General features: G+C 48.3%; 1 protein-coding gene across 2 annotated transcripts in view; it reads left to right on the top strand.

The window, feature by feature from the left end:
• Positions 1-14,112, top strand: part of LOC124802607 (pancreatic triacylglycerol lipase-like) — a 237,942-nt gene that overhangs the window by 131,674 nt on the left and 92,156 nt on the right. The window contains exons 3-4 of one of the 2 annotated variants that reach the window (XM_047263490.1): positions 662-848; positions 4,260-4,396. In XM_047263490.1, the coding sequence (XP_047119446.1) occupies positions 662-848; positions 4,260-4,396 (324 nt within the window). The remainder of the gene's footprint in view (positions 1-661; positions 849-4,259; positions 4,397-14,112) is intronic. The other variant, XM_047263489.1, reaches the window with a different exon arrangement.

Here is a 14,112-nt window from a genome sequence, read left to right as displayed (position 1 = left end):
TTCTACAACAAGTTCTCCGCCAGGTCATCCACTGTTCATGAAATGTGTCACATTGGAGAGTGAATGTGCAGAGGAAGACTAACAGCATCACCAAGTTTTGATTTTTCCCAGGAGATGATTACAGCTTAATGTCTATCCATGGGCATCCTCAGAAATTTATCCATGGGTGGAAGTGGGTGACGGGGAGAGACTAAAATTGTCATTTTGGTTGTAAATGAGTTGCTCACTTTCGTGATTTGGTATACCATAAGGCCTACATTTTATGGGTGACACAGAGAAGTCCACATATCCCAGATACCTCTGTAATGAATATAATGAATAAGAACTCTATTCCAAGAGGGAGTGCGGAGGGTGGGGGGGGGGGGGGGGGCGCAAGTGCCCTCTTGCACCCACCCCCACCCCCGCCTTTTCTCCTTGCAGATGTCAATGTGTCCGTTGTAAACTGCTCGTCCCCTACCTTCGAGCTGATCCGTTGTGATGAAACTTCTCACTACGTAAAGGCTGTTCGAGGTACAGAAGAAAAAAACCGGTTAATCACTAATACAATGCAAGAAATATTTGTTTGTAGTACAATGTGTGGCAAAAAAACTGTCTGTTTTAATTGGTCTCTAAAAGTGAAATGGTATTATTGGCAACACTGAAAGTTTGTTGTATGTTTCAGGTAGGTGCGCCATTTGCCGAGGTGGGATGCTGCAGTGGACCTGAACGTGCTATGTGTGTTAAGCCTTTTACAAAAGCGGTGCCTGTGTTGCTGCTGCTATACAGGACTACCGTCGTCAATTCCCCCTTAGACGGAACGATCCTGTACCATCGGCACAAGCTATTGGGGAACTTCTCACAGCAGACAAGTATAAACCCAAATGTTTGTGTGGTAGATTAATTATGGAGTACACGTACGTGGAGACAGTGTTTGCACAGCAATCGGCGACATAGTGTAACTGAGGCGGAATAAGGGAAACCAGCCCGCATTCGCCAAGGCAGATGTAAAACCGCCTTGAAAAACATCCCAGGCTGGCCGGCAAACCGGACCTCGACACTAATCAGCCGGGTGGATTCGTGCCGGGGACCGGCATGAATTCCCGCTTGGGAAGCAGCGCGTTAGACCACGCGGCTAGCCGGGTGGGCTATCGGAATGTCAGTGTGGTGCGCTGTTTCTTCACTGACAAAATAAGCCTTTGTTTTTTGAGGATGAATATGGACGAGCAACCACAATCACATGTCAGCGGTAAGCTGCCATGGTTGATGCATTCCGTGCATATCAACTTGAATAGTTTCCTGCAAATGATTATTCGTTTCAGCGTGTGGTGCTACGTCTCATGGTGCTCAAATTTCAGTGACATGTGCAGTGTGTTTAGTAACCAGATGACTTCAAGGAATGGGGACATTTTGTGGCCCCCTAGATCTGCCGTCTTATCGGTCTGGCATTGCTTTCTTTGGGGGTTCCTGAAACAGCGTTTATGCCAGACGTGCACACGTAATTGAGGAACTGAAAGACACCATTGGTGAAGAAATCAGAAACATTCCTATACAAATGCTAGAACGAAAGTACCGAGAAAGATTTAAACTGCAGATTGTCAACGTACCAATGGTGGCCATCTACAAAACATAACTTTCAAAACTAGAACAGCGCACGAAATGGCAATACCTAATGGTTTCGCTGTTGTGACTGAAACTGTTTCACAACATAACCCCTGGCCAGTTTCGCTATATGAGGGGCATTTGAAAAGTCTGTGCAAAAATAAGAACTACTTACGTGTTTGGAGTAAACTTCTTTTTATTTTTCGACATAGTCTCCTTTTAGACTTATACACTTCATCTAACGCTGTTCTAATTTGTTGATCCCTTCCGAATAATAGGAATTGTCCAAGTCTGCAAAATAGCTATTAGTTGCTGCAATCACCTCCTCGTTTGAATAAAATCATTGTCCCGCCGGCCATTTCTTCAAATTGGGGAACAAATAGTAGCCCCAGGGAGCCAAGTCTGGAGAATAGGGGGGATGTGAAACGTGTTTGAATCCTATTTCCATTAATTTTGCGAACCACAACTGCTGAGGTGTGTGCTGGTGCATTGTCGTGATGGAAAAGGCCTTTTTTGCGGTCCAATCGCCGGAATTTTTTTTGCGGCTCGGTTTTCAAACGGTCCAATAACGATGAATAATATGCACCTGTAATAGTTTTACCCTTTTCCAGATAGTCGATGAGGATTATCCCCTGCAAATCCAAAAAGACAGTCGCCATAACCTTTCCGGCCGAAGGAGTGGTATTCGCCTTTTTTGGTGCAGATTCTCCCTTGGTAACCCATTGTTTAGATTGTTCTTTGGTCTCAGGAGTATACTAATGTATCCATGTTTCATCCACAGTGACGAAACGACGCTTAAAGTTCTGCAGATTCTTCCTGAACCTCTGCAAACCATCCTTGCAACATTTCACACGATTCCGTTTTTGGTCAAGCGTGAGCAATCGTGGAACCCATCTTGCGGATAGCTTTCTCATGTCCAAATGTTTATGCAAAATATTACGTACCCGCTCATTCGAGATGACCACAGCACTAGCAATGTCATGCACCTTAACTCTTCTGTCATCCATCTCCATATCATAGATTTTATCAATGATTTCTGGAGTTGCAGCCTCCACAGGGCGTCCAGAACGTTCATCATCACTTGGGCCCATATGGCCACTACGAAATTTTTGAAACTAATTATGAACTGTTCTAATCGAAGGTGCAGAGTCAAGCTTCTCTTTAGTCTCCTGAGGCGTTTTGCCTTTCATAGAGTAATGTTTAATCACCACACGAAATTCTTTTTCGTCCATTTTTTGACAATCACTCGACTTCCTTGATTCGCCCGAATGCCAAACACAAAGAAGTAGACCTATATGGCTAAAACTTGGTGTGCCTTCTTTCCAAAGATGCTACTAACTAAACATGACCTCGATGCGCGCCGGTGGTGCCATCTCTCGGACTTTGCACGGACTTTTCAAACACCCCTTGTATGTCGCTATATGCAAATCGACCTGTTTTTCTGCCAGGCCCTGTTGGAAGAAAGCAGTTTACTTTCTGATAGACCTTGTAATCTACTTTTTAGTGTTCGGTATCTCAGTCGTTAAAAACTGAACCCTTATAGGATCAGTGTGTCTGTGAGTCTATTAAAATACCTTTTCTCAGGGACGGTTAGAGGTATCAAGTTGAAATTTATGTGACATACTAAGTTGTACGGTCCCTTGGCGGTGTGAAAAATTTATGCGTCTAAGTGAATGCAATCAGCAGATACGGCCATTTATGTCACATACTTGGATACTCATAAACTCACTCATCAGAACCTATACGGGGTGAACATTAATAAAACCGACAAACTGCAGGGACGGATTCCTGACTGGAAGTAGAGGAAAAAATGTCCTATGAACATGTGTCCGGAAATGGACGGCGTGCGTGCAACGACAGAAAATCGTCCCGCAATAGAGAGCTGATCGCATCCACGTCACAACAGGATTTCAAAGTCCTCCTGGGGACTGTACGTGATATGGATAGCAGCGGTTGTCATTTTGGATACACACAATCGTACTTTTGCTTACACCACGTTGGTAGGCCACTTGGATGGAGCATGTACTAGGGTTGGTCTCAATATCCTGTATAACCATGCCCTCCAAATCTGGTGTACTCACAATCCGCTGCCTCCCTACACGTTCGTCTGTCTGAAAAGACCCATGATCACACAAACGCCGAAAAAAGGCTTGAAATGTTGTGGAATGTGGTTGGTGCCTGCGAGGGTACTCGTTTTGGTATAGCTGTGCTACCCCTCCACTTTTTCCATCTGCTTGCCCGTACGCAAACGCCATCTCGTCTTGTTCCTCACGTGAATACTGGACCATTCTGCTGCTTACAGTACACTGTGTCAATCGCACTGCCTGCAACACACAAGGAACACACGGCACATGGTCAGAGGAACTGCCATTCGTCGGCGCCATCTAACGTGGCAAAGGCGCATTTCTGGACACATGTTCTTAGGGCTTTTTCTCCTCGATTTAAAGTCAGGAATCCGTCCCTACACTTGGTCGGTTTTATTAATGTGCACCCTGTAGAATGTAGATGAACTATCTAGATACAACAATGAAGTTTGTATGGGACCGTTAGGGTGCGGGTCCTTCTCGTGCTTGTGCTTTTTTTGCATGTACACACTCATGTTACCTCGGAATACCCCCTGATGCTATCTTTTGCCCAACATAAGTGGAGAAAACAGCTGACGTGTTGTTTGTTGTGTGCAGCATACCTGCGCGCGGGCGGTCTGAACGTGCTGGTGGTGGACTGGGGCTACCTGGCGCCTTCTCCTTGCTACCTGGCCGCCGTGCTCAACACGCTGCACGCCGGACGCTGCCTCGCCGCCATGCTGCAGCGGCTCCAGGTACGTCACCACATACTCTCCCTGGGGTACAGGGGGTTAAGAGACTATGGAAACACAAAATAACACATAATGTTACCATTCCTGGGTTGGGTTGTTTGGGGGAAGAGACCGAACAGCGAGGTCATCGGTCTCATTGGATTAGGGAAGGATGGGGGAGGAAATCAGCCGTGCACTTTCAAGGGAACCATCCCGGCATTTGCCCAGAGCGATTTAGGGAAATCACAGAAAACCTAAATCAGGATGGTCGGACACGGGACTGAACCGTCGTTCTCCCGAATGTGAGTCCAGTGCGCTAACCAATGCGCCACCTCGCTCGGTACCATTCCTGGTAGGTGTAGGAAAGCCTGTGGCACTCAAAACAGCTTCTAGTCGTTTCAGAATGGGTAAATAGAGGTCCTGAATGGCTTTCGAGGGAATCTAAGTCTTCCTGCAAGATACTGGCAAGCTCAGGTAACGATTATGGAGGTGGATACTTTCTCTCCAAAGTAGACCACCAAGGCTCAGTAATTGTGAATGTAAAAGTTAGGAGAGATGCAAAATCCAAATTCGTGCTCATAAAATCAGTCCTGGACCATGCAGCTGTGTGAAGAGGGGCCGTGCCGTCTCGGGACACAGTATCACCACTGGGGAACGAACACTGTAACTTGGGAACACCATGGAACACCATGAAATGGCTGCCCAAATCATTACCGAATCCCTGTCATGTTTCACTCTTGGGTTAGAATCGTAGCCAGAAGTTTGAGAGAGGGTGTAACAAGACTTATCCCACCAAGTGACTTCGTTCCATTCTCCATAGTCCAGGTTTTATTGCCGCAGCACCAAGTTTTCCTAATATGGACACTTGCATCACAGATGAGTGGTTTTGGAATTCCAGCTCACTTTGCAGTTCCCTACTTATGGAGCTCCCTCAGTGTTGTGGTGCTGACAGCGTTCGTGAGTGCAACATTCGGTTCTACAGTGACTTTTGCACTGTCGTCCTCTATTTTTCCTCAGACTCCTCTTCAGTCACGAGCAGTCACAATCACTGCCCCCCCCCCCCAAAAAAAAAACCGACACACACACACACACACACACACACACACACACACACACACACACACATACACATTCGTCCGTGTTGCGTCTTATCAGACGATGTTTCCCCAGCTACACTGTACGTGGTGTAGATCTCTAAGACGGTACCTCTTGAAACCCCAAACACTTCAGATACCTTGGTTACGGAAGCACCAGCCATACGAATTCACTTAGCTCCGACATAATGCACTTACAACTATACAGAACACTGTTCTGAAAAAAATGGCTCTGAGCACTATGCGACTTAACTTCTGAGGTCATCAGTCGCCTAGAACTTAGAACTAATTAAACGTAACTAACCTAAGGACATCACATACATCCATGCCCGAAGCAGGATTCGAACCTGCGACCGTAGCGGTCGCTCGGCTCCAGACTGTAGCGCCTACAACCGCACGGCCACTCCAGCCGGCACACTGTTCTGACCACGAATGAACTTGTACTGTATTGAGGACATCGTACAGGTGCCGTTCGTGGTCAAATACAACAGCGCCACCTGTATGCTTGGCTAAAATCTGCATTTATATTCAGTCATGCACTTGCCGTGGTCTTTCCATATTTTTGTCCTACCCCTGTACCGTCTCTGTACTACTGTCTCGTGGTGCGAAATTTATTCATGATATCGACACGAAAAGAATTGTCCTACCCGTTCTGCTTCCCTATCACAAGATAAAAGGAGTCTTACCTGCGGATCATCTGTCCCTTGGCCACGGCAGCATTGGAGTTCGTCGCTACAGCAAGTGTTTCCGTTAGAAAAAGTTGGATAATGAGGAACACTGGGAACGCCTCAAACTCCTGACAGACAAGGGGTAAATCAGTGGCTCCGTACTATTAAATGGCTAAATGGTGCACGGTCCCAGCTAAAACTTGCCTATTTAACAGCTACGAGGGGCATTAGCAGTCTGATTTTCAATATTTCATATAACTGACAGAACTTAGAATTTAAAGTTCTCAGGACACAAAAGAATTAAAGGCATTAGCTTCCAGTGGCCATTGACTTATATCAGTGGGACAAGTTCAAAATATGCAGACATTATCTAAAGGTTTCCTCACTCGGAATACTTCCATGGAATGACATGAAGATGTAATTAAACTTTGTTTATTTGAACAAGTAATCTTCGAACACAAAACAGGCTACTGTTTCTGATGCAGTACAACAAAATAAAATAAACGTTTCCCAGAAATCCTTCTAAGTAATGTGAAGGAAAAGTTCACCACAAACAACTGTTCCTCAACGAAACGAAGAGAGACTCTTGAGAGCGTATATTACGTTCTATTGACCATTGAAAAGCGTATCTTTAAAACAGAATACGTATTCAAAGTTCTATCTCACGAGGAGCACCACTTTTCCATGGCACAGAACAGCGAGGCTCAGACCACAGGTCGCAGGACTCACCTGTCAGGGAGGTGTCGGCGACGTCCTATCCGAGCCAGTGTCCTTCAGTATCTGTCTGCCAAAGAGGAACTGTCTATAGCCACTGACGCTGAGGCTCCATTGGCGTGCTTTCCTTGCTCGACATGTTCAGTAGTGTAAGCATAAAAATGCTGTCCCAGTTGTTACAAAGGGGAAGAAAAGAAAAATCATCTATACGAATGTCCTTGGGTGATGTGGTGATGATATCCTGTGTCTTCTGCGAGAGAATTATTCTCACAGCATGTCAGGAGAACGTGTGGTTCGTCTGTGGTGCGGCTAGCGGCCCAATTCAGGGAGGAACCAGTTGATGGATTGTCGCGCTTTCTCATAGAAGGACCTCGCGGTGATCCTGAACCTGTGCTGCAGGAGCGGGATGCCTGTGTCCTCGTGCAGGAGGAGAGTGGATTATTCCCTCGGAAGACGTAGAGCGGTCTTCAGAGCTCGGTTCTGGATCCTTTACAGCATTGTGATGAACGAATCTGTGGCCTTTCCCCACACCACAGCTGTGTATTCCAACACCAGTCGGACCGGTGTTACTTGCAGACTGGCTCCATCCGGCTCCGCTCGGGCGGAAATACACTCACGGCGGAAGGTTTTCCTATTGGCTGCCAAAGTTGCGGCGGATGCAGAAAGAGGTGCACGTCTGGAGCGACCCCTGTTGTTACCTTCTGCGCCTTCTGGCTGGTTACCGGGGTGCCCTCTACGGTTTGAGCCAGATACCGCGGAAACTAGCCTGAACGTGGGGTTGAGCTGACGATAACCCGGTAAGTGAAGATGCGTTGTGGGTTGGCGGCGTCGGTGATGCAGAGAGACACGCCAGATTACAGTATCTAGTATCCAGTATCCGCATTTACCACTGAGTGAATCTGCATCATTGTACGACACATCGTTCGGGAGATGTTATGTTTTGTACATGGGAGTTCGATTCTTTAAACAGTCGGGAGTCATGTTTTACCGGTATGAATACATATACAGGGTGCTCACATCAACCGCTGGCAATGAAGACAACATTCTAGCACAAACAGTGTGTTGTAGACCAGCGTAGAGAATTGGCGCAAAACCACTGCCAACTGCCTTCTGACGATGGTATTGGAAAGCTTATACAATGCCACGACAAATGACTAACTCGGAGCGGCGACTACATATACGTATGTATAGCTGGAAGTTGTAGCTAGTCGACTGAAATAAAACTGCACTTGGCGGCCGAACTTCCCCGAATGGGGCCTCCCGGCCAGTGGTGCCATACGCTCACTTCCATTTTACCGGGACTGGCCAAAAATGTGGAAATAAATCCAGAAACGCATGCGTCAAAATAAATGGAGATGCTAGCCAAGCCAGCACGTTGCATTATTTTATTTGACCACGGAAGGCGCCTGTTCATTATCATGAATACTTTTGTGGCGGTGTTCGTAGCGACAAACAATTCGCGGTAGAAACGGCTTACGAAGTCACCGCCACACTTTTAATAGCGGGCCGAGCGGTCCGCTGGAACAGTGTACAGAAAGATGAAACCCAAACACTCTGATTAAATAAAAGTCGGTACTTATCTTTATTAACACAGTAGTGAACTCCGTGTCTACAGAAATCTGTCTAGTTCGAGTCGGAGCGGCTAGGTCAGCGTCGGCTGACGACAAACAACAACTCTGCTGCGATGAACACACAACTGACCAGCAAGTACACAATTCGGTGGCGAGTATACAACTGAGCGGCGAATACAGAACTGTCCTAGCGCTCGCGACTCCAGCGCTTAAGAAGCCAGAAGCCAGCGGTGGCGCGCGCAGACTTGCGGCGATTTGCTGTCTCGCTGGCGCTGCTTATGCGGACGGCGTCCGGACTTTGATGCTGCCAACCTTTTGGCAGCGGGCTCGGGTGGCATTACTGGCTAGGATATAACACTCCTCCCCCCCAAATCGCCGCACCGTCGTTGAATAATGACGTGGCGAGCGTCGACGGCGGGGGAGGCGTCTGGCCGCAGGCGTAGCAGAAGAGACCGGGGCGGAGACTGTTGTCGGTGGCAGTCCACGGTCCGCACCCCAGCATTGGCTGCGCGGGGCCTCGGGAAACACCGACTGAAAACCGAGGTCAGGGTGCACGCCTGTACCACGGGCGCAGCTTCTGGTACTGGACGCGACGGGGCGTCGGGACCCACGAAGAGAGGCAGCGGCTCCTGACGCTGCGTCGACGGCTGCTGAGTGGGCGCCGGACAAGGCGCTGCGGCGTCAGACTCCTTGGGGGTGCCCAAGGAAAGCGGCTGCAGGACAGGCTGCACAGCCACCGCTTGGGAAGGCGGCCCGGCTGAGGGGTCGACGTCCATCAGCTCCAAAGGCGGTGGCGACTGAAGAGGGACCGCAGGCGCCGAAGCGACCACCTGGGGCGCTCCCGGAGGAAGCTGCGCGGGAGGCATCAACGGGACGGGCTGTCGGCGTGGTAGCGGCGACGGCTGCTGCTGCTGCTGCCCCGGGGGCGGCAGCGAAGTTGGAAGGCGCGGCTGGAACCCGCCGCGGACCAAATCTGTGGACAAAGAACGAGCGGCAGAATCCGGGCGGCCAGCGCGGCGCAACTGGTTCTGATGCCTCCTGTGCACCCCAGTAGCACCTTGAACAGTATAAAAACCGCGACCCTGGACACTTATCACGGTACCACGTTCCCAACGACGGCGACCGTGATAAACTCTGAAAAAAACGGCGTCGTTGCGCTGAAACGCGTGCGATGCTCAGAAGCGGCGGGTCGATCCGGGGGGTGCAACAACCGTAGTAGGGTGCGATGACGACGGCCGTGGAGAAGCTGCGCAGGCGAAGGGCCGTCGCGTGGCGTGGTCCGGTACGACGACAGGAACGTGATGAGGGCCTGCTGACGAGAGTGCGTAGCATGAAGGCGGTCCATATGATCCTTGAATGTGCGTACAAAACGTTCCGCTGCACCATTCGATTGAGGGTGGAACGGCGGAGTAAGAACATGGCGAATGCCATTGGCAGAACAAAAACTTTCAAATTCAGCAGAGGTAAATTGTGGACCATTGTCAGACACTAAAACTTCTGGAAGACCCTCAATACAAAAAATTGAAGTCAACGCCTGTATAGTTTGTGCAGACGTTGTAGACTGCATGGGCACAACAAACGGAAAATTACTAAATGCATCTATCACGATGAGCCAACGAGAATTCCAATATGGACCAGCGAAATCAATATGTACTCGCTGCCAGGGACCGGCAGGGCGTGCCCACTCAAAATAGCGTTGAGGCGGAGCAGCTTGGTGTTCGGCACACGTCGAACAATCTGTAGACATCTGCGTAATCTGCTTATCAATGCCGATCCATGTACAATGACGGCGGGCAAGCTGCTTGGTGCGGACCACTCCCCAATGACCTTGATGCAACAAGTCGAGGACCTTGGATTGGAGCACTTGGGGAACCACTACACGAAGCTGGTCATTCTCGGTGCGTAACAGCAAAACTCCGTGCGAAACAGACAACAGATGACGTTGCGGATAATAGCGACGAACCACAGGATCCGATATGTCCTTTGCCTTGGACGGCCAACCACGTTGAACAAAACGTAATAGTAAACTCAGATGAGGATCCGTAGCTGTCTCACGTGCCACCTGACGATAATCAATCGGAAAATCCCGGAGGGATTGATGCTCATCGGCGTCAATCTGATGGCAAGAGTCGTCAGAGGAATCGAAGACATCATCCGCAGCAATCGGCAATCTAGAAAGCGCGTCAGCGTTTGCATGCTGAGCTGTAGGGCGATACAGTATCTCATACTGGTATTGTGATAACAAAAGAGCCCAACGTTGTAGTCTCTGAGCTGTCCGCTGAGGAACTGGTTTAGACGGATGAAACAGTGACGTCAGGGGCTTGTGATCTGTTACTAAATAGAATGGTCTACCATAGAGGTAGTGATGGAATTTTGTGACACCGAACACAATAGCCAACGCTTCCTTGTCCAATTGGCTATAATTACACTGAGCTTTGTTTAGCAATTTAGATGCGAACGCAATAGGACGTTCGGTGTTACCGACTCGGTGAGACAACACAGCACCGAGGCCGAAAGAAGAGGCATCACAAGCTAACACCAGAGGCTTGTTAGGGTCGTAATGGACCAGACAACGATCATTCAATAAAGCCTCTTTAAGCTGCTGAAAGGCTGATTGGCAATCAGCTGACCACACAAACGGAACATTCTTACGGCGGAGACGATGCAACTGTGCAGCAATCTGTGATGCATTAGGTATAAACCTAATATAATATGTCAATTTGCCAAGAACTGCTTGCAATTCATGCAGATTGCGAGGGGCGGGCAAATCACGAATAGCTGCTAAATGTGACTGGGAGGGATGAATGCCTTGAGCATTAATAACATGTCCCAGATACTCCAGCTCCGTAAGGAAAAATGAACATTTATCGATGTTGCAACGTAGGCCTGCCTGAGACAACACTTTAAACAAACACTCCAAATTACGGAAATGTTCAGCAGGCGTCCGACCGGACACAACAATATCGTCTAAATAGTTGCAACACGATGGCACATTAGCCAGAAGTTGTGACAAAAAACGCTGAAAAACAGCTGGAGCTGACGCACAACCAAAAGGCAAACGCAGAAAACGGAACAACCCCAACGACGTGTTTATGACAAAATACTGTTGTGATTGCTCGTCGAGGGGCAATTGCAAATATGCTTCACGGAGATCAATTTTGGAAAAGAAACGAGCTTCCCGTAACTTATCCATCAGCTCGTCCGGTCTAGGCAAAGGAAAAGAATCAATGGCAGTCTGAGGATTAACTGTCGACTTAAAATCAGCACACAAACGTAACTTGCCAGACGGTTTCTTTATAATAACTAAGGGAGAAGCCCACTGGCTCGCTGAAACGGGTTGAATAACACCGTTGTTTTGCCAACGACGAAGTTCATCTTCTACAGGTGTCCGGAGGGCGTGAGGCACTGGACGAGCACGACAAAATAGAGGCTGAGCATTATCTTTTAAAGTAATATGAGCGGCAAAGTTCGCAGCACAACCTAGTTCGTCTTTAAATATGTCACTGTATCGTGTACACAAATCGGTTATGCTGTCTTGAGGAACAACAACAGAATTAATTTGCAACACATTGTCTTGAATAGACAGGCCAAACAAGTCAAAACAGTCTAATCCGAAAATGTTTACACTGTCTGTAGCGCGGAGCACTGTGAATGAAACTGTTTTGGTATTGCCACGGAATGTGGCTGGCACGCTACATACCCCTAACACAGGAATTTGTTCGCCACTATAAGTAGCCAAAGAATGTTTTGCCGCTGAAAGTTTAGGGCGGCCGATAGCCGCATACGTAGCACTATTTATGAGAGTCACAGACGCACCAGTGTCTAATTGAAAATTGAAGGTCTTATCCTGGATGCGTAGCTTCACAAATAGTTTATTACACTGTCTCTGGATCGGTGCAGTGGAGGCGGAAGACACAAAATCAGCGCGTTTAGCGCGTGTTCGCTGCTTACGACAACTCGTGGGTTGGGCGGGTGGAACAACTCCCGCTTCACTTGCAGTCTGTACATTACTTTTTACAGCGTTGGAATTACGCTTGGGTCGCACAGCAGAGGGCTGGGTGGGTGGCTTATCGCGAACAAGTTTATTACCCACACGAACCGTGGAAGAGTCTTTAAACGCGACCTTCTGGGCGGGCTGGCTTTGAAGAACATGAATATCCATGGGCTGGGCAGCACTAGAATTGTTCTTGCGTTTACGCAAACAAACAGTCTGGATGTGTCCTTTCCTTTGACAAAAGTGACAAACCGCGTTTCTTAGCGGGCAACGTTCACGAGGATGAGCAAGAACACACTTAGGGCAAGACTTAACTCTATCATTTGGCACACGCGGCTGACGAATGTGTTTAACATGACGCGGCCGGCTAGTGTTTACAGTCTGACTCTGCCGGTGGGGCCGCGGGCGTGACATAACTTGCTTAGCACAGGCAATTTGAGAAATACATGGCTGATCTAACGCACACTCAGCATAGTCAAAAGTATCTTGGGCTTCAATGATGTTCATCACAGTCTCTAATGACGGGTCAGGCAACTTTAAGATAGCAGCACGAATACGAGAATCTGCAATGTTTTGAGTAATAGCGTCTCGTAACATGACATCACTGTAGGAAGCTCCACACACACAATTAAACCGGCACTGACGGGTGAGGCCCCGTAAATCTGTTAACCACTGTTTATTAGATTGATGTGGCAGTTTCTTTAATCTTTAGAACTTGAATCTGGCTGCTGCCACATGAACTCGCGACTCGAAATACTCAGCAAGCTTGTTAACAACAACGTCATAGTCTAAAGCTTCTGGCTTGGATTCCGGGAACAACTTACAAAGTAGTCGATAGACTTCCACGCCTGCAGTGGAAATTAAATAAAGCTGCCGCTCAGTACCTGTGATTTTGTAGACTGTCATGTGCGCCTGCAACTGTGCGAAATATTCTCGCCATTCTTCTCTTGATGCATCAAAAGCACGGAACGGTGGTGCTGCCTGTGCTTGTTCCTTTTGTGTTGGTGGATTAGCCGCCTGTTTGGCGATTGCTTCCACCAGACTTTGTATTTGCTGACTCTGTAACAAGATCAACTGTTGTAATTCGGCAGACATAGTGAACACAAATTAAACCAGCCCCCAAAATTTTATCTCTATAATTAGGATAACAAGAAACAAGTTGAACCAGCCCTGCACACGAGTTCGGAAGTCCTCGTCGCCAGTTTTGTGGCGGTGTTCGTAGCGACAAACAATTCGCGGTAGAAACGGCTTACGAAGTCACCGCCACACTTTTAATAGCGGGCCGACCGGTCCGCTGGAACAGTGAACAGAAAGATGAAACCCAAACACTCTGATTAAATAAAAGTCGGTACTTATCTTTATTAACATAGTAGTGAACTCCGTGTCTACAGAAATCTGTCTAGTTCGAGTCGGAGCGGTTAGGTCAGCGTCGGCTGACGACAAACAACAACTCTGCTGCGATGAACACACAACTGACCAGCAAGTACACAATTCGGTGGCGAGTATACAACTGAGCGGCGAATACAGAACTGTCCTAGCGCTCGCGACTCCAGCGCTTAAGAAGCCAGAAGCCAGCGGTGGCGCGCGCAGACTTGCGGCGATTTGCTGTCTCGCTGGCGCTGCTTATGCGGACGGCGTCCGGACTTTGATGCTGCCAACCTTTTGGCAGCGGGCTCGGGTGGCATTACTGGCTAAGATA

This window comes from Schistocerca piceifrons, chromosome 6, assembly GCF_021461385.2.
Source record: "Schistocerca piceifrons isolate TAMUIC-IGC-003096 chromosome 6, iqSchPice1.1, whole genome shotgun sequence".
In the NCBI taxonomy this organism is placed as follows: domain Eukaryota; kingdom Metazoa; phylum Arthropoda; class Insecta; order Orthoptera; family Acrididae; genus Schistocerca; species Schistocerca piceifrons.
This window is presented reverse-complemented; position numbering and strand designations above follow the sequence as displayed.